General features: G+C 40.9%; 1 protein-coding gene across 1 annotated transcript in view; it reads left to right on the top strand.

The window, feature by feature from the left end:
* The first annotated feature begins 17811 nt into the window (after nt 1-17811).
* TPRG1 (tumor protein p63 regulated 1) overlaps nt 17812-18578 on the top strand; it is an 87517-nt gene continuing 86750 nt past the window's right edge. Inside the window, exon 1 of the mRNA XM_016200177.2 lies at nt 17812-18033. Within this exon, the coding sequence (XP_016055663.2) occupies nt 17812-18033 (222 nt within the window). The remainder of the gene's footprint in view (nt 18034-18578) is intronic.

Genomic DNA, 18578 nt, shown 5'->3' with positions numbered 1-18578 from the left:
TTCCTAAACCGCATAAAAAAATGCCCAAAGAGAAGAAATGACTTACATCTGAACAAATTTCTTGACTCCTACAACTTTAAGGCTTCCTCCACCATCACTAGTTATCCTATACTCTAGTCCTAATTATGCAAGTTCCTCTAAAAAAGATTCAGTGGATTATTAGACTCCTTTAGGCTTTCTTTCCCTCCAACCTTTAAAACAATGTTTTGAAATTCTACTATATTTTAGGTAGCTTGCCAAGCCTTTAGCCTCATTAGCTCCTCTAATTCTTATACTGTCCTGCAATGTAAACATTGGCTCCACTGCACATTTGGGAAAACTGAGGCTAAGGAGTTTTAAATTGCTACCCAACCTCAGGTAGCTGGTAACTTGTGGAGTCTGGATCAAAGCCCAGGTCTCTCTGACTCTAAATGTTTCTCTCCTGTGTCAGCCTAATTCCTGATACAGGAATTGACGACATGAAATGAATAATTTTATGTCTTTACTCTTCCTGGTCCATTATCTTGTGGAAGGCTTGGTTTAATTCTCCAAACATTTGTGCTTTTGAGTTATAGGTGGGTGATCTTGATACATCACCCAGAAAGTTTTGTTTAAATAAAAAGTAAGGATGTCTTTCAGGCTTCAATGGAAGAAGCTAAATTGCATGGCTTAGCCACTCTTACTTACTGGCTGAGGTCCCAAGCAGGACTGAAGTTGAACAACTGAAAACAAACAAGAATTAAAGTTTTGCAAAAGTTGGAGGAAAAAAGATGAAAAGAGAAGAAAACCTTCTTCAATAACATATAAATAAAGTACTTTTTTCTAAGAGAGAGGATGCATTTCAGGGTGAAGCACTGAGGCCAGAAGAGTTATTGAAGTTTGTGGGCATGATGGACATTTAGGGCCATGTTTTGGAATATGGATTTGCTTGGCCAGGCATTTTCTCTTGACTTCTCAAAAAGAGGTGGACTATATTATGACTTCTGACTTTTTTGGCATAATACAGGAGGAAAGAAGGAAAGTATTTTACTCTAGTTCATCAAACCAATGTTTTTTAATCTGACCGATGTCAAAATCAATTGGTATGAAGTGGTTCCTCTTGACAGTCCCCCTCATTACCCTTCCCCCTTTAAAAGAGGCTCATTACCACTTCTTTCTTCTCCAGCTTCACATCACTTGCTATGCACTTTTGTGGGGAACACTAGAGCTTGTGTCAAATTACTCTGGCCAGTCCTTCTGTAACTAAGGGCTTTGTTCTCAGAGGATCTATTTATTGGAAGTGCATTGGACTTACCTCTCTCAGATAAGTATTTCCTCCACCTTTTTCCTTATGTAATTTACATAACAAGTTTGTAACTTCTTGGCCTACATAGCAGTTTCATAACTTCTTGTGATAAAACTTGCTCAAGAGATACAATCTTTCTCCATCTCTCAAAGCTCCTTTTGATTTTGTTTCCTGAATGCAGCCTTTGCACATCAGTGGGCAGATCAAAGTCATTGCCCAATAACCCAACTATCCATGTACAGGAAATAATCTCCACTGGGGTATACATTTTAGTTTTTTTCTGACTCTAATTCTTGGAGAATTTCTGAAGGCCAAATTTTGGTATATTTTTTGTATGAAACAGAATCTATTTTTTTCCCATGATGATGGGTGCTGGGGAATGATGAAAATGTGAGTGCTAAAAAATAACCTGTAGGATTTCAAGTGGTTTGAATATAACTTATATTTTATTTCCTCATTTTATCATCTTTATATGTTTTTATTGTAGAAAATTAGAAAACATGATTAGGCAAAAACCACTATAATCCCATTTTCTGCCCCACCAACCTGCCCCCCCAAACAAAAAGCAGTACTAACATTTTGGTGACTAGCCTTGTAAACTTTCTTGTATACATATCTCTATTTTATTTTTAGAAAAAGTAAGATCATGCTATGTCTTATTTTATAAATACACACACACACACACACTATGCATGTCTTTATTATATTTGTACAATGTTAATTGTAATGACTACATAATATTCTATCTAAACTACACTTAGGTAGTTTAGCTATTATAAATATATTTTTTTTAAGTAGCACTGTTGCTCGGCCGGGCGTGGTTCAGCGGTGGAGCATTGACCTAGGATTCAGGAGATTATGGTTTGATTCCCAGTCAGGGCACATGCCCAGGTTGTGGGCTTGATCCCCAGTCAGGGGCATGCAGGAGGCAGCTGATCAATGACTCTCTCATCATTGATGTTTCTATCTCTCTACCTCTCCCTCTCCCTTCCTCTCTCTGAAAATCAGTAAAGATATATTTTAAAAAAAAAGAAGTAGCACTGTTATTTTTAAAAGAGCATTGGCATAAGGGATGCAATTGAATTTGCCACTAGAAGATGATAAGTTAAAAAGATAGCTAGCGATAGCACTTATTTTAAACAATCTCTTTATTTCATATATTAAAATAGACCAACACAGCTTCTAATGATGTACTGGTTAATTCCACTTTCTTTATCATGAGAACTAAGTCTGTAGATAGGTAACATTACTAGTCAACCAAAGTAACAGTCTTAGAGATGCCTATACTGGATATGATGTTGAACTAACATAAGTAAGGTCCCTTCTAAATTAGAGGTTCTATATTGAGTCACTCCCAACAGCAGAGCTGGTTTCAGCAACTCCCTGTAGCATTTTCTAAAAAGTTTATCCACTGATTGGGCTTTGGTGAGAGAATTACAGATACTCCATAGTCAAACACCAATGGCACTTGGAGCCTGACATTGCCTATTTAGGTGGGATAATATTAACTAGGAACAGTATTGGGTAGTATATATTGGTGCCAGCACATTAAGAAGGAAAGATAGTTAGCAGGGAACATATTTTGGGGACATATCAAACATTTCAGTGATCTCTTTAAATGCCGTGGCATGTCACGCTTGAAGTTCTTAGATGCAGAGATACTGCCAAACAGTAACTCTGTGGGCTAACCTACTTTTGGTGACACTTATCTCAAAAGAGAAGCTCTAAGGAGTGGTCAGATTTACCCATTCACTTGAATTTCTCCATTCACAAATAGGACACATTATCTAAGCCACAGATGTTCTTTCACTGCTTTTATATTCTGAAAAGATACTCTAGAGGCAGGAAATGACACAGGAAGTGTGTGTACAGGTGACCTGGGCAGAATCAAATTCTGGCCCAGTGGGCTTTAGTTCTCTCTCTGGGCCCCTGGGCTAATGTTGAACAATTACCTCTCAGAAACGGTTGGCACATTCTTGGTGTAGACACACTGCCTCTCCTTACTATCACCCCCATATCTTCTCAGTAGTTTGACTTCATCGAAACAGGAGTCAGCTTTCCTAAAAGCTTTGGGCCGTGGCACTTTCTCTTTGGCATCTTTCAGGGACGGCTAAGAGCCTCTGCTCCAATATTATTTTATTGCCTACTCCTTCCTCTATGATAATATACTAAAGGCTTTTCAAAAGATGCAAGATCAAGGCACTCCATCATTTACAAGTACTTTCACAACTTTTCATTTGCTCTGCACAAAATATCTCATAGAGTAAGCAAGGCAGGCGTCAACATGCACATTTTCACAGATAAAGAAGTTGAGAGGTCTTATTGCAACATATGTATGTACACTTAATTATGACGATGGCATCACTGACCACACTTAATGATGACTATTTTGATTGGTTTTTCTCCGGTCCATATTCCTACTCCCCTCTTGATTGCTTTATGAGTGAAGCTGTACATTTTCTCACCAAAACCAAACATTCTTCCTCTCCCAGAAAGCCAGCCTTAAGATACACATTCACAGAACAAGAAAATGTGAATATCATAGGTAACATTTTTATTTTCTCAGTATATTTGCTATCTATTCTGGTTAATGTTGCTCATTGCTTTAACAGTAGTTGTAGTGAGTCACACATAAATACATATACATTTATCCTTACTTTAATATTCTGGACTGATTTGTGTACTTATGTGCATATATAATTATATTTTCTTAGATAGTTATATTTTTTGTTTTGTCTTCTTACTCAAATACAGAAAAAGAAAAGGCCGTCTGTTATAGATGTTATTGTTTCTTATCTGTGTCCCTTATCCAATAGCCTTTGCAAGCTAATATCAACTTTTTTTTAAAGTTTTCATTCTTAGTCAATCCGAACTCCCCACTTTTCTTAAATCATCTCAGGTGAATCTGAAAATCATTGTTAAAACAGAACTGCTTTTATTTCCATACTTATACTCTGGTCTCCATTATTTTCATGAGACACATCCCTTTGCTCTAGCTGTCTTGCCTTTTCTTCCCCTCTGGGTGGAGCTCTCTGGGCCTATTTAAATCCTTTTACTATCTTGTAGAACAGGCTGAATTCCAGGTGTTATCATTCTCACTTACATGGAGTAAAAATGGGTCAAAGTTGCCTTAGAATGATTTATTCCAACACTTTCTCATATTTAATTATTTTGTCTAATTTGGTGTCTTGCTTAGCATTCATTTTAGGAGCTCAATGTATATTTCATTATTAAAACACAAATTGCCCTTTACTTATGATGACCAACAAGATGAGAAGTTAGCAGTATCTGTTTTTAAGGTTTTTGGCTCCCCTTTCTGGTGTTGTTTCACACCTTTCAAGTGCCTGCTACTGAATCTTACCCTTTGGTTTCGGGATAAGCCTCTCTTCCCTTGATCATTAGACCTGCTCTCGGGAAAGGCTCTCAGATTTGTTACTTACTCCTCAGGGTAGTGTCAGGTGGAAATGACTTTTCCCTTGTTTGGAGTGTCTCCAGTGGTGCAGACACCTTTTGTGGCATCCACTGTGACTGAGCTCACTGCTACACAAAGGGTTAAATATTCTATAGGCATCTGAGAGGACAGATGAGGGCATGGTTCCTTCCTTCGCAGAGCTCACAATCTACTCATGGAGACCAATCATAGGAAATGATAAATGAACTGGTTGAATAAGGATCATGGTGTCTTGAGAACATAGAAAAATTGTATTTCTAAATTGCCCTTCATATTAAGCTTGTGGAAACTTGTGAGTTAAGCTTGTGAAAACTGGTGAGTATGGAGCCTGATTTAGAAGAAAGGGTTCCAAATCTTGTCTTGTCAGGTCTGGTTCCATCACATCTGAAGAGAGAGATTCTCTCAGCTGTATTTCCTTTGCATTTTTTTGGTCATGAGTACTCCATGGAGTGAAGATATTTATTACCAATCCATTTGTCCAGCTAATATGTACAGAGCAGCCCCCCAAAATGTATACATACTTTAACAGCTGATAGCTCATTTTTGAAAATGAAATGTATTTTAATAAACATTGCCTTTATAATTATTCAAAGCATGTGTATACATTTTGGGGGGACACCCTATATAATGAATGCTTTCTATGTGCTATACTTGGTGCCAAGGATACCACAGTAAATAAAACTCTGTCCCTATCACCAGGGCTTATGTACTAGTGGGGAAAATGTGTAAGTTAAGGGAAGCTAATAGGTAGCTACAATATAGTACAATAAGTATTGTCATGAGGATAAGCACAGTCTACAAGGAGAAAGAGTGGGAGCCATGTAACTCATGAGATGAGGTTGGCCAGGGAAGCCTCTAGATGCTTTCTAACCTTAGAGGAAGACAGTGGGAGTTACCAGGTACAGGAAATGAGAAAAAGCTTGGTGAATTTTGGGGACTAAAGGTAGAGTAGTATTGCTGAAGCATAGATGGGGAGACGAAAAGGGAGGAAAGAGAAGTCAAGACATGGACCTTTATAGGTGAGCAGGAGTTCACATCATGAAGGTCTTGCCTACCAGGCTCAGTAGTTCATATTTTAGTTAGAGTGCAATGGGGATTTATTGAAGCGATCAGTGACACAATCCAATTTGTATTTTAGGAAACTAGTGTTTCTGCTGTGTGTTGCATAAGTTTGAGAGAGGGATATTGGAGAGAGACCAGTTCAAAGGTCTTTAAAATAACCTTCAAGAGATGAACAAAGGCTGTGGCAGTGAGTGAAGCAAAGTAGAGACTCAAGTAGAATTTAAGGACTTAAAAGCTAGAGGACTAGGTACCTGATTTGTTAGTATTGGGCAAGAAGAAGGAATCAGGCACGTCGCTGGCCTGGGAGCTAAATAGCTGTGATTACATTCACTGAGATTGGAATAAACAAGAGGAGCAAGTTTATGCATACGGGGGAGGTAAGAAAATGGTAAGTTCATCTTTAGATATGATGAGCTAGAAGTAAATGTGGTTAAACCAAGGTGACAAGTCTAGCAGACAGTTGTGTAGGTGAGTTTGTGGTTTGGGAGAGGGATCTGGCTGGGGATACCACATGGGAGTCACAGATCTGTAGATTATTGCTTAACAATGAAAATAAAAGAGGTTGCTTAATGAAAGCATCCAGAGTGCTCTGGTAAACATCAGCCTATGAGAAATCGAGAGTCTCCATGAAGGAAACTATAAGCCATGAACACGAAAGTAGAAAATTGGAAATCTGCAATTCCAAGGAAAACAAGGAAAAGGGAGTTTCAAGAAGCATAACTTCAGCAGTCCACATTGCCGAAGAGATCAAGATGAAGAGTGGGAGACATCCATTGGGTTTGGTTACAAAAGCTTTGCTGAGAAAATTTCAAAGATATGCTGGCACTAAAAATAAGATTTCTGTGGATGAGATAAAATTAAGTCAAGACAGCAAGGGTGGACCATTTTTTGAGAAGCTTGGTCATGGAAAACAAGAGATCTAATCATCCTGTTGTGCTTTCTAAAACCAAGTGGAATAAATGTGCTCTTTTCCTCTGGAAACTTTAAATACCTGAAAAGAGTGATCAGTGTCCTCCACATCTTCTCTCTCCCCAATGGAATTTCTCCAGTTTTCTCCACTCTTCCTCATGTGACACAGTCAGCAGTCACCCACCATCCAAGGGATCACATTTTTAGAAAAGAGAGAGGTCATCTTACAGGCACTAAGTCAAAATGACCAGTCAGATAATGGAAATGGAAGAGGGGGGAATTTGCATCTGTTGATACCATAACCCAGGGGGAAAGTGATTGTGTGGGCTTTACACACAAATAGCTCCTCAGAGCCTGGCTTTATGGAGACAGGAGAGAGCCAACCTCAGACTCACAGGGAAGGAAGTCCTCGTGAAGAGCTGGTTTCTCTTGCTCCATAGCTAAGCTTTCCTAGGAATTTGAGGCAACAAGAACAGGAAAGAGAAGCTGAAAACTCTGGCACTTCCTCTGACTTGCTCTGTGACCCAAAGTAAGTCATTTCCCTGCTCCCATTTGAACATCTGGTTTCTTATTTGTAAAGCGAGGGTGTTGAGTTAGATGATATCCAGAATGCCTGGCAGCAGTCTCAGGTCCTATCATGTGAAACCAACTGAATATCCACTTTGAGAAAAATAATCCTGTTAGGGTGCTAGTAACATGGTATTTCTGGACCTATGTGGTGGTTAGATGAGTGTGCTTATTTTATGGTACTTCATTGGCTTGCATTTATAATTTTTTGAATGCATGTCATACTTCAATAAAAAATGTTTATAATAAAAATATCATTAAAATAATAAAGGCTGTAGTTTTTATATTTTGGGGGGAGGAGGGATGCTATTGTCAGCATTTGGATGAAAGTCTTTTTCTGAATTTCATGAAATCTATACGTGAGAGTCACAGTTGGTCCAGCAGGAAACCCAGGCTCTGGTGTGACTTCCTTAAACAAAGCTCCCAGCAGGAACTTCTGGTTGTGAGTGTGCACTGGTGCTCCTGCCTGGCACCAGGACTGATGCTCCGTCGGTAGGCAGTAATCCCTGTTGGACAGAATCCACATACTCCCCTGGGCTGTCCTAATACCTGGGAAAAAGTCTTGTTTAATGTCTCAGCATTGTCACCATCTAGTTTCAACAGATTCAAACTCAGGGATACATTTAGCTTGGAGAGAGAAGAAAGGTGACAGCTGCAGTCAGCATTGTTGGCCTGGGTTGATTCTTTGATTTATCTGCTCCTTCCTTTTTCACTTGTTCATGGAGAAAATATTTGAGTGCTCATAGGCTCCCCCACCCCAAAGTACTTCATCATGACTAACATCTTTATCCTGTACAGTTCACAGTCCCTTGTATCTCCTTCCTTCCTTCCTTCCTTCCTTCCTTCCTTCCTTCCTTCCTTCCTTCCTTCCTTCCTTCCTTCCTTCCTTCCTTCCTTCCTTCCTTCCTTTCTTCCTCCCTCCCTCCCCCCCTCCCTCCCTCCCTCCCTCCCTCCCTCCCTCCCTCCCTCCCTCCCTCCCTCCCTCCCTCCCTCTCTCCCTCCTCCCCCTCCTTTTTTGGAAGGTAGTGGGGAGGCTGGTGATTTAACCTCAATTATTTTCCTCCCCTAATGCCACCGCTTTACTGTTTCCTCCCTGCCAATTGCAAAGTAGGGTACTTTTGCTACTTTCTTCTACTTTTCAGATACAGCTCCAGCCAGCTCTCCCCTGACTCACACATCCTGGTACATGTTTACGTTAATAGCTACCTCCAGGACTGATCTTTGCTGGTAGGATTCCATTTATTTGGGAGGTTGAAGGAGAGAACCTGAGAGACCTGGATGTTTGGATAAAATAGGCATTATTTCAAATAATAAACAAAGACACAAACAAAAAAGAAATTGCTACCCTGGAAAGAGAGAAGAAGGAGGTAGATGGATGGTGCTAAGCTGGACTAGGCACAGTGTGACTCACCTCTCTGTGATGCATCTAAATCTTTGATGAAGTTATTAATCTCATGACACTCTTGAAGCACATGGAGTCCTTACAGTGCGAGCCAGACTCTGCATCTGGGTGCACTGTAAGGGAACTGTCCGAGCATGCAGGGAGGTGTGACAGAAGACAGAGGAATACAGAGGAGGTGTGAGGAGGATTTCAGACTTTTCACCCTGATAGAGAGCCATAGTTTTGAGCAAAGATTAGTAGGTCTTCCAGGAATGGGGCTGAAGGTGGGCAGGGGACATCTCAGTTACACACATCATATTACCTGCCATCTTTTGAACACACCCTCCTCTTCACATCTCACAACTTTGCCTGGAATGGCCTCACCCATCCTCTAATATGCAGTCAGATCTGAGACAGCTTTCTCCACACCTCTAACTCCCCACACTCTCCACCCTGTTACTCCCACCTTCTGTGTCCACTGTGTTTTGTGCACATTCTCCTGTTATGTCTCTGTCACATAAGCCCGCAATTATCTGCTCATTTTTCCATCACCTCCACTAGACTTTGCACTTCGATAGATGAAAGACTGGTATGTATTTCTGTGTGTGTCTCTGTGAGTGTAAGTGTGTGTGTGTGCAGAAGATGTTTCCATTCACGCCTCACACAGAGCTTCATTACTCAGTCCACAAACATTTACTAAGCACTCATGTCTGAGGCATGAGGTAATATGTAAACAACAATGGATCAGACATAAGCCTTGCCTTTCAGATCTCAGACTCAGCCTAGAGTCAAGCAGGATATTTATTCATCTGTTCGAGAACTTGTACTGAGTGCCTACTCTGCACCATACCGTGCCAAATGCTGGCTATAAAGACGAATGCAGCACAGTTTTTGCTCTCGGGTTGCTCATCGCCTAGGAGCAAAGACAGGAAAGTAAATGCTGATTACAGAACAGCTTGACAAAGCTACAAGAGTCATGGACTCAACGGCTATCACAACCCCTACAGGGTGAGAAGTGGAAGTGTTCATGGAAATGTGCAAGAAAATTAATCTCAAGGAGTCACAAGGGATCTGTAGTCTCACAAGGCTCTCTAGTCAATATTCTTATCTTTATTAATTTTTTCATATATATTTTTGATGAAACTACTATAAAAAATACTATCTTGTGTGAGGTACTCAGATAGCCTCTAAATTTTTCCCTTCTTCAATGCAAGAATATTTATTGAGGCTCTAGCATGTCTCTGGTCCTGGCCTCACCTGGGTGAGGTGCTCAGCGCTCTGATATTGATGTCCCTAGCAGCTTTCATCAAGATGGATATCCATTTATGTTAGCAAAAAATCAGATGCCAGCCCAGCCAGCATGGGTCAGTGGTTGAGCATTGACCTATGAGCCAGGAGATAGAGATTCGATTCCCGCTCAGGGCACATGCCCAAGTTGCTGGCTCGATCCCCAGCAGGGGGTGTGCAGGAGGCAGCCGATCAATGACTCTCTCTCGTCATTGATGTTTCTCTCTCTCTCCCTTTCCCTTCCTCTCTCTGAAATTAATAAAAACATATTTAAGAAAAAGTCAGAAGCCAAACACCCCAGAATCTTAACAATAGTTCCCAAATTTGTGACTACCATCATAATCCTCTGTCTCTGAACCCACAGCATTTGAATGACAAGGGAACTATTGTGTCCGTTAGAGTCCCATAATGAAGGTAAGATGAGGGAAACCATATATGAGCTACATCTATAGGCTTAGATCTAGAATATTCTGGCACTGAAGAAAAATAATCAAACCTTATAAATGCCCTGGGTGGCCAGTTTGGCTCAGTTGGTTGGACGTAGTTCTGTGCACTAAAAGGTTGCTGGTTTGATTCCCGATCAGGGCACATGCCCACATTGCAGTTTCCATCCCGGGTAGGGGGCATGCAGGAGGCAGCCAATCAATGTGCTCTCACATTGATGATGTTTCTCTTTCTCCATCTCCCTTCCCCTCGCTCTAAAAATTAATAAAATTATTATTTTTTAAATCTTATGGAGTGATTGAGTTAGAAGGAAACTTAGGAAAAATTTAGTCCAACAGCTTTCAAACTTCAATATGTTTCACCCCCATGAAAGCTTCAGAAGATGTCCAGAAACAGATAAATGGATCTTTAATGATTAAAATGGGTTAGTCATTTCCAGGAGTATAATTTGCAAACGATAAAGTCTGGCTCCTCATTTTGTAGATGAGAAACCTGTGGTGCAGAGAGGGGAAGCCACTTGCTCAGGGCGACCCAGTGAGTGAGTGAGGGAGTGGGGACACATATTTATTTATCCTGGCCCTGTTTTCTCACCCCACCCTCTGCTGAGTGAAAGCACTAATAGCAAAAGCAGAGGGCCCTGCCTGGCGAGGGAGAAGTCAGGACTGAAGAGACCTTCCATCAATTCCACTTTCCCCTGGACACAGAGCAGCCCTGCTGGCTTGTTATCACTAATGTACAAAATGTGAAATAGTGATGAATTGTTTGCCAGTTTCCTTATCTGAGCTGGCACAGAGGGGGGCTTGTTGGAGAGTTTTGAGGGTTAGAGTGTTGTTGTTTTTCCACTGCACCTCCAGTAACTGTTCACACAGAGACTCGGGAAAGGCTGCACACATAAATTCACATAAATTACCTTTACAAAATGTCAAAATTAAAAGTGGATTTTTATTTTGGGGTTATGCCTGGAGAAGGTTAACCCCTTCAGGTGGATAGAGATGTCATCATCAGGAAAACACAGTTGACATCTTTGAATACAACACAAGCCACAGGAACTAACTCCCACACTCCCTCCCCTGCCCAGCACTACCCCACTTGCAAGAGGGTAGCCAATCTTATTAACAAACCATAGACTTGCCTAAACTCCTGCCCTGCCTACAAGTATTTCTCTGGAGACAATACTTTGAATCTTGTGGTGGCTATAAGTTCATTCTTTATTGTTTTTAACTAAATTTTAAGTGGCTAAACTGAGAGTTCAAGGGAGACACATAGCCCATCTGAGCCTCAGTTTCCTCATTTACAAAATGTGGAGGTTAGAACATATGAGTGCTTTCTAACTAGAAATTCTGTCTTCCCAAGGGGCCAGATAGGTAGTAAAGAGGACCCTGAAGTAGTTAATATTCTGAAAGCTTTGTGGAACTTACAGATACCTACAACTAGACTGCAGGGGGTTAAAACCAATTCCATGGAGACTTACAAAGACATCGGGAGAAAGCAAAGGAGAGCCTGGTTGTGCAAGGTTGCCAGGGAGACAGAAAGAGCAAGAATCAAAGAAGGACTTCTTATAACTAGACAGAAAAGGGGGAAAGTAGTGCTGAAGAAATGAAGAATAGCCCGGCCCTTGAGAAGAGGTTCATCATGAAACAGCCCTGAGTTTCACCAGTAGTTCTGTTTAATGTCAATCCTGTTTTCTTGGTCAAAACTATGATACTTTTTGTTATGTCCAAACTGTTCATTATTAAAAACTCCTGTGAGAAAAATAAAAACATTCCCTATCTCCTCCTTTCTTTGCCTCTGGCTGGAATTGTGGCCACTTAGTGAGGCCAGCTACTCCTGTCAAGCTGATTAGAGGATCTCAGGGTAGTTGTTTATCCACTTCCCTGGGGGACAAATATTTATTAGGGGTCAATTGTGCTGAATCTCTCTTTGATTTTTAAGAAAGCAAAAATCATTATCTTAAGATTGCACAGCTGTGGCTATTCAGGGTCTTTTGTGGTTCCATATAAATTGTGGACTATTTGTTCTAGTTCTGTGAAATACGGCATTGGTATCTTGACAGGAATTGTGTTGAATCTATATATTGCTTTGGGTAGTGCGGGCATTTTAATGATGTTAACTCTTCCTATCTGTGAACATGGTATATGCTTCCACTTACATTTGTCTTCTTCAATTTCTTCCCTGTCTTATAATTTTCTGAGTACAGGTCTTTTACATTCTTGGATAAATTTATTCCTAGGTATTTTATTATTGCTGAAGCAATTGTGAATGGGGTTTTCTTAGTTTCCCTACTGATAGTTCATTATTGGTGTAGAACAATGACACCAATTTTTGAATATTAATTTTGCATTCTGGCCTGCAAAACTTCTGTTGAGAAATCAGCTGACAGTCTCAATGGAGCTCCCTGGTAGCTAATAGCCTTTCCCTTGCACCTTTAAAAATTCTCTTTGTCTTTAACTTTTGCCATTTTAATTATGATGTGTCCTGGTGTGGGCCTCTTTAGGTTCATCTTGTTTGAGGCTCTCTGTGCTTCCTGATTTGTGTGTCTTTTTCCTTCACCAAGGTAGGGATGTTTTTGGTCATTATTTCTTCATGTAGGTTCTCAATCCCTTGCTCTCCCTCTTCTCTTTCTGGTACCCCTCCGATGCAAATGTTGTTATGCTTCATGTTGTCCCAAAGGTCCCTTAAACTATCCTCATTTTTTAAAATTCTTTTTTTGTTTTGCTTTTCTAGTTAGGTGTTCTTTTCTACCTTGGTTTCCAAATCACTGAATTGATCCTCTGCTTCATCCAATCTAGTATTTATTCCTTCTGGTGTATTCTTCATTTCAGATATTGTATTCTTCATGCCTTCATGTCTGACTTGTCCATTTTTATGGTTTCTATTTTTTTTTTCTTCATGCTGTTGAGCATTCTTATAGCTATTACTTTGAACTCTATACCTGATAAATTGCTTGTCTCCATTTCATTCATCTCTTTCCCTGGAGATTTTTTCTGTTTTTTCATTTGGGGTCTGTTTCTTTGTCTCCCCATTTTGGCTACCTCTTTGTACTTGTTTCTCTATATTAGATAGATATGCTATGACTCCCAGGCTTTGTGGGGTGGCCTTATGTAGTAGGTGGCCTTTGGGGTCCATTAGTGCTGTCTCCTTGATCACCTGACCTGGGTGCTCCAGGAACGTCCCTTGTGTGGGCCCTCCTGTTGTATTTGAGTCTTGATTTCTATTGGCCCATTGGTCCCTGGGATCAACCCTCAGGCTGACTCACTATGAGGCTCAACCCCAACCATGGCTTGTGAGCTATGCAGGTGTTGCCCACATAAAGAAGTATTCACTTCATTAGAGTTTGATACCTTCTGAGATCTCCCTTTAGATATGCTTGCATGTGAAGCTTATTGGATTCTGCTCTGATGTGGTCTGAAGTTCGCCACTGGGTGTGTTGGCTCTGGGTCTCTTGGGAGGAACTCTGGTGCGGGCCAATGTCAGACACTGCCTGTGACTCATCTTGGGCAACTTGTTTGGTGCTATAAGCAATCCACAGTTTGTGGCTGCCTCTGCTGGGCCTGGGTGTGCAATAGAAGTACCAAGCCTTGCACCAAGGCCTGCTTTTACCAGTATTAAGACCACGGGCAGGTCAGAAAAAATCCCAGAACACCCAAGATCCACTTCCACCTGCCTCCATCTGCCAACTGCCTGTTAAGCTCAGTCACTGAAAGAGCCTCTAGTGGTACTGGAGTTGTATGAGGTAGGTGTACACCAAATAAGGGCAAGTGAGTGGCTGTACTATGATGGGGAGGTCAGGATTCAGGGAAGGGGAGTGGTGGTCCCTACCCCAGAACTACAGCACTCAGGCTGTCCTGGATTTTGCCCAAACCTCAGCAAGGTGGAGCTACTAGGAGCCAGGCTGGTGGTGCCTCCAGAGCCTAGAGAGTGAGTCTGCTGGGAAGCCTGGAAGGTTGATCTATTTGATCTCCTATGAGGAGGCAGTGCCAGTGAGGTTCATGGGAAAGGGAGGGAATGACCATTAGGTGCATAGCTGGTTTCCAATTTTTCATCATCACACACAATAAATAATATTGTAGTCTTTTCCTTTTTGGGGATAATTTTAATTACATGACTTACCTGGAATGAGAAAATAAGGTGAAAAAGTATGAACATAATTTTCTTTCTAAGCCCTGACCCTTTGCTTCTATTAGAAATTGTACTCTCTTTCCCACTACTTGCTAAGGTAAACTTGCTGGGCAAGCTTAGGGAACAATAATTTTCAATTGTAAATGGTTCTGGATGGGTCTGTTGCAAAGAATAATTTATTCATGTGAAGTAACAGAAACATTTGGATTTGGTTGGATTTGTTACCAGTATTAATATGCTTTTAGTGTTTGAATGTATATCATCTATTTATGCAGCGATAGAAGGAAGGGCACATTTTATTGAATTGGGTATAAACATCGTCTGGGCAGGTGGCGATGAGGAATGGAGTGGGCTGCTTAGAGGCATGTTGCTCCTCTGCTATTGGGGAGGCTGTTGAAGAAGTTACGTGTCCTTGAAAAGATGTCCCCATGACTGGAACAGAGCTGGAATCATTTTGGATTGAGGTGGTTGGGTTCAACTTTCCCACTAGTCATGGCTGTTAGAATTTAACGGGAGCTCAGTTTCCTTCTTTCCTGGATCTCAGACAACTCAGTCTCAAAAGCGCTCTGCTCCTCTTCAAGTGTTTCCAGAGAAGACAGCCTGAGGGAGAGGAAGTGGTGCTAATTAAATCCTCTGTGTTTTCCAGGCACAGGAGTCTCTCGCAGATGTCTGTTGTTAAGCGCTTGTTCACAGAGTGCAGCAAGTACAGAAGCAGGCTTTCCTTCCCCACAGGCACAAACCTTCCTTCACAGGTTACAGGGAACCCTAGAAATGCACTTCCTTCCAATACCCACTGTTGCAGAAGTGCCAGGGCAGCCCTGCATAAACAGCGTGTGACTGCCGAGGAGGCCAGTCTCGCTGATACCTCTCTCTCATTTTCTCTCTCATTTCCTCTCTCCTCTATCTCTCTCTGTCTTTCATACACACACACACACACACACACACACACACACAAAGTTTTTCTGCTTCTTCCTGTGTGCTTTGTATTTTCCAAATGCCAATCTCTCCCTTTTGTACACCTAACTTAAAAAAATAAAAATTCCTGAAAATCCAGCAAATCCCCTCCTGATGTAAACCAGTGTGTATCGTGGGGGGCATGCTGGAATCAAAGCATGTTTGGGAGTCCTGGGTAGGAGTGCAAAGTGCTGCCGTAATTATACAAGTGTTTCTCAAGTTATCCAACTCTGTGCTCCCCAGAGAAAGGGAGATGAAATTCTCCTCCAGTTCTTGCTGGGTGGATCGGATGAGATACCCTGTAATGTGACCTGCAGGGGGCTTTCCATTCAGGAGTTCTAACCAACTGTTGTTTCCTCCTACATTCAAACCCCTCAGGGTGACTCTATGCCCACATTTGCCTGAAACAATCCCAGTTTATTCCCATCATCCCTGCATAACTGTTAATAGCAATTATGTGTCCAGGTTTAGGCAACAAATTATATGTTCATACTATTTTTACCTTTTTTTGAATACTCTAATTAATCCCAATTTCAAGAATGTAAACTTGCTGGGAATAGGGGATGTCTTTCACTTTCTGGTATTTCATAAGGACTGAGGAAATTGAGTTTGTCCGATTAAGAACCCTGAGGCAGCCCTGAGAATCGGATGACACTCCTAGACATACAATGAAGCTGGGTGGGAGCCCCTCCTTCCACGTAGCAATGGTAGTGTGCTTATCATAGGGGTGACTTAGTGGCCTTAGATGGAAAATGGACTCCTGATTTAGAGGTGCTTTTTTCTAGGTTGGCATGTGCCTTTGGTTTTGTTTGTTTTTTTTTTTATTTACAAAATAAAAATAAACTTACTGTGTTTTTATTTATTTTATGTCATATACAGGGTTGGGCAAAAGTAGGTTTACAGTTTATTCTTGTATTATTATTTATTAATTATTGTATTATTTATTTATGTTACTTGTCTTTTTCCATATGAACAACTATAAGCCTACTTTTGCCCATTCCTGTATAATCATTTTAAGCATCTAGAGACTTATCAGAACAGAAAGTAAAAATGACTTGAAATCCTGTCACCCAGAGATAATCATTGCTTTTTTTTTTTTTTTCAGAAATACTGTTTTATTTTACATCTTTTTAGATGTTTTCTAGTCTCTCTCATACCATACATGTATATACATAAGCCCAAGTATTCTGTCTTTATTATTTTCCTTCCTTCCCTTGTTTCCTCCCTCCCTTCCTTCCTTCCTTCCTCCCTCCCCCCTCCCTCCCTCCCTCCCTCCCTCCCTCCCTCCCTCCCTCCCTCCCTCCCTCCCTCCCTCCCTCCCTCCCTCCCTTCCCTCCCCTCCTTCCTTCCTTCCTTCCTTCCTTCCTTCCTTCCTTCCTTCCTTCCTTCCTTCCTTCCTTCCTTCCTTCCTTCCTTTCTCTCTTTCTCTCTTTCTCTCTTTCTCTCTTTCTCTCTTTCTTTCTCTCTCTCTCTCTCTCTCTCTCTCTCTCTCTCTCTCTCTCTCTCTCTCTCTCTCTTGTTTTCTGAATTATTTTACCACTTTGAATAACATTATTCATAATATTTTTTAATTTACTTTTCTCATTAACAATATACTTTGGACATCTTTCCACGATAAAAATACACACATTTTCAATGACTACATTGTATTTCCCTGCATGGTAAAACATACCTTATTTAGCCAATTCCCAACTGATAGTAAGTACTTAGCTACACTATATTTTTTTTTCTTTTTGGTATGAGATTCAATGTTGTGTGAGTATATAATGTTGCTATTATATACAATGTTTTGCTATTTTACCTAAAGTTGTCTATTTTTCTGCTATTAGACACGATAGATATTGTGATGAACAACAGTCTATATTTATGTCTTTGAGTATTTGTCTAAATTATGTCCTTAGGATACATTTTTAGAATTGCAATATTTTAGCTAAAAAGCATGCTCAGTTTTAAGTGTTTTTATGTCCTATTTCTACCCAAGAAGCACAAAAGAAGGTGCATTATCCTTGCTTTTAACTCTTAAATAACCTTGCAGGCTGGTGGGTTTTTAGGCAAAAATGCTAAAAAATCTTGAACAAAATTGTCTGATAATTATTGCACACAGCTCTTCCCTTATTCTACTTTCTGTACCGGGGGATTAAAGATGAAAAACTAAAGTACTTGCAGCCTCCTTTTCTCTGTCCAGAGAATAGCCCTCCAGGGTTGTGGAGTCTGAGTTATTGAACTGTATCCATCAATGCCTCTGTTTACTTAATGTGTGGGGGTTTTATCAGTTTTAGGAACATCATATGCTCATGTACCTGTTTTGCAGGAGCCAGGTAACTTGTTTTTTTATTGAGAAGATTGTTTCTTCCTTTGTTTTAAGCTAAAGAAATGTCAACGATCGGGAGTTTCGAAGGATTCCAGCCCGTGTCTCTGAAGCAAGAGGGCGATGACCAACCCTCAGAGAATGATCGACTGTCCATGGAAGAGGGAGACCCAGGCAAGGACCCAGCACCAAGACGGATTTCAAGGCAGCCAAGTGTAACCAAATCAACACTCTACCCCAATCCTTATCACGAGACCTATGTCTCACGGAAGTACTTCGTTACACGGGTAATATCATTGGTGCTCTTAAGTGCTACATAGACTTAAAAAATCCTAATGTCTTTCTGTATACCACATATTTTACCAAGTGTTTTCTCATCTGTTACCTCTTGTAGTAGTCCCAATAACTGAGAAGGAGGTATCTTTATCCCCATTTTACAAGTGAAGGATCTGAATTTCAGAGAAATGAAGAAAGTGTATTTTTGATCACCAGATAGGACTGAAGAGACGCAGATCCTCCAGTCTCCAGGGGTCTTTGCCTCCTCAGTTCTGTGTTTATGTTAAACCTGACCTCAGTGAATTAATGTCCTATAGAGAGAGAACCAGAGCAGCTAGAAGATAAAGCTGTGAGCCCAAAGTGGATATTTGTTATGTGTTGTAAACATGGGTGGTGAACTGGAAAGGCTTGCTGAGAACGTGATGAACCTCAAGGGTCTACATGGGGATGCTGGCATTACAGTGTGGGAGCAGGAACTTTTACATCTCAAACCTGTAGCTGCAGGCTGGAGCTGAGCTCTCTTTCCTATGCATTGGAGCTGGGAAAGTAAATGGAT

Source organism: Miniopterus natalensis, chromosome 6 (genome assembly GCF_054644295.1).
Source record: "Miniopterus natalensis isolate mMinNat1 chromosome 6, mMinNat1.hap1, whole genome shotgun sequence".
Classification (NCBI taxonomy): Eukaryota; Metazoa; Chordata; class Mammalia; order Chiroptera; family Miniopteridae; genus Miniopterus; species Miniopterus natalensis.
Note: the sequence above shows the minus strand (reverse complement) of the source record. Positions and strands in the feature narration are given on the sequence as shown.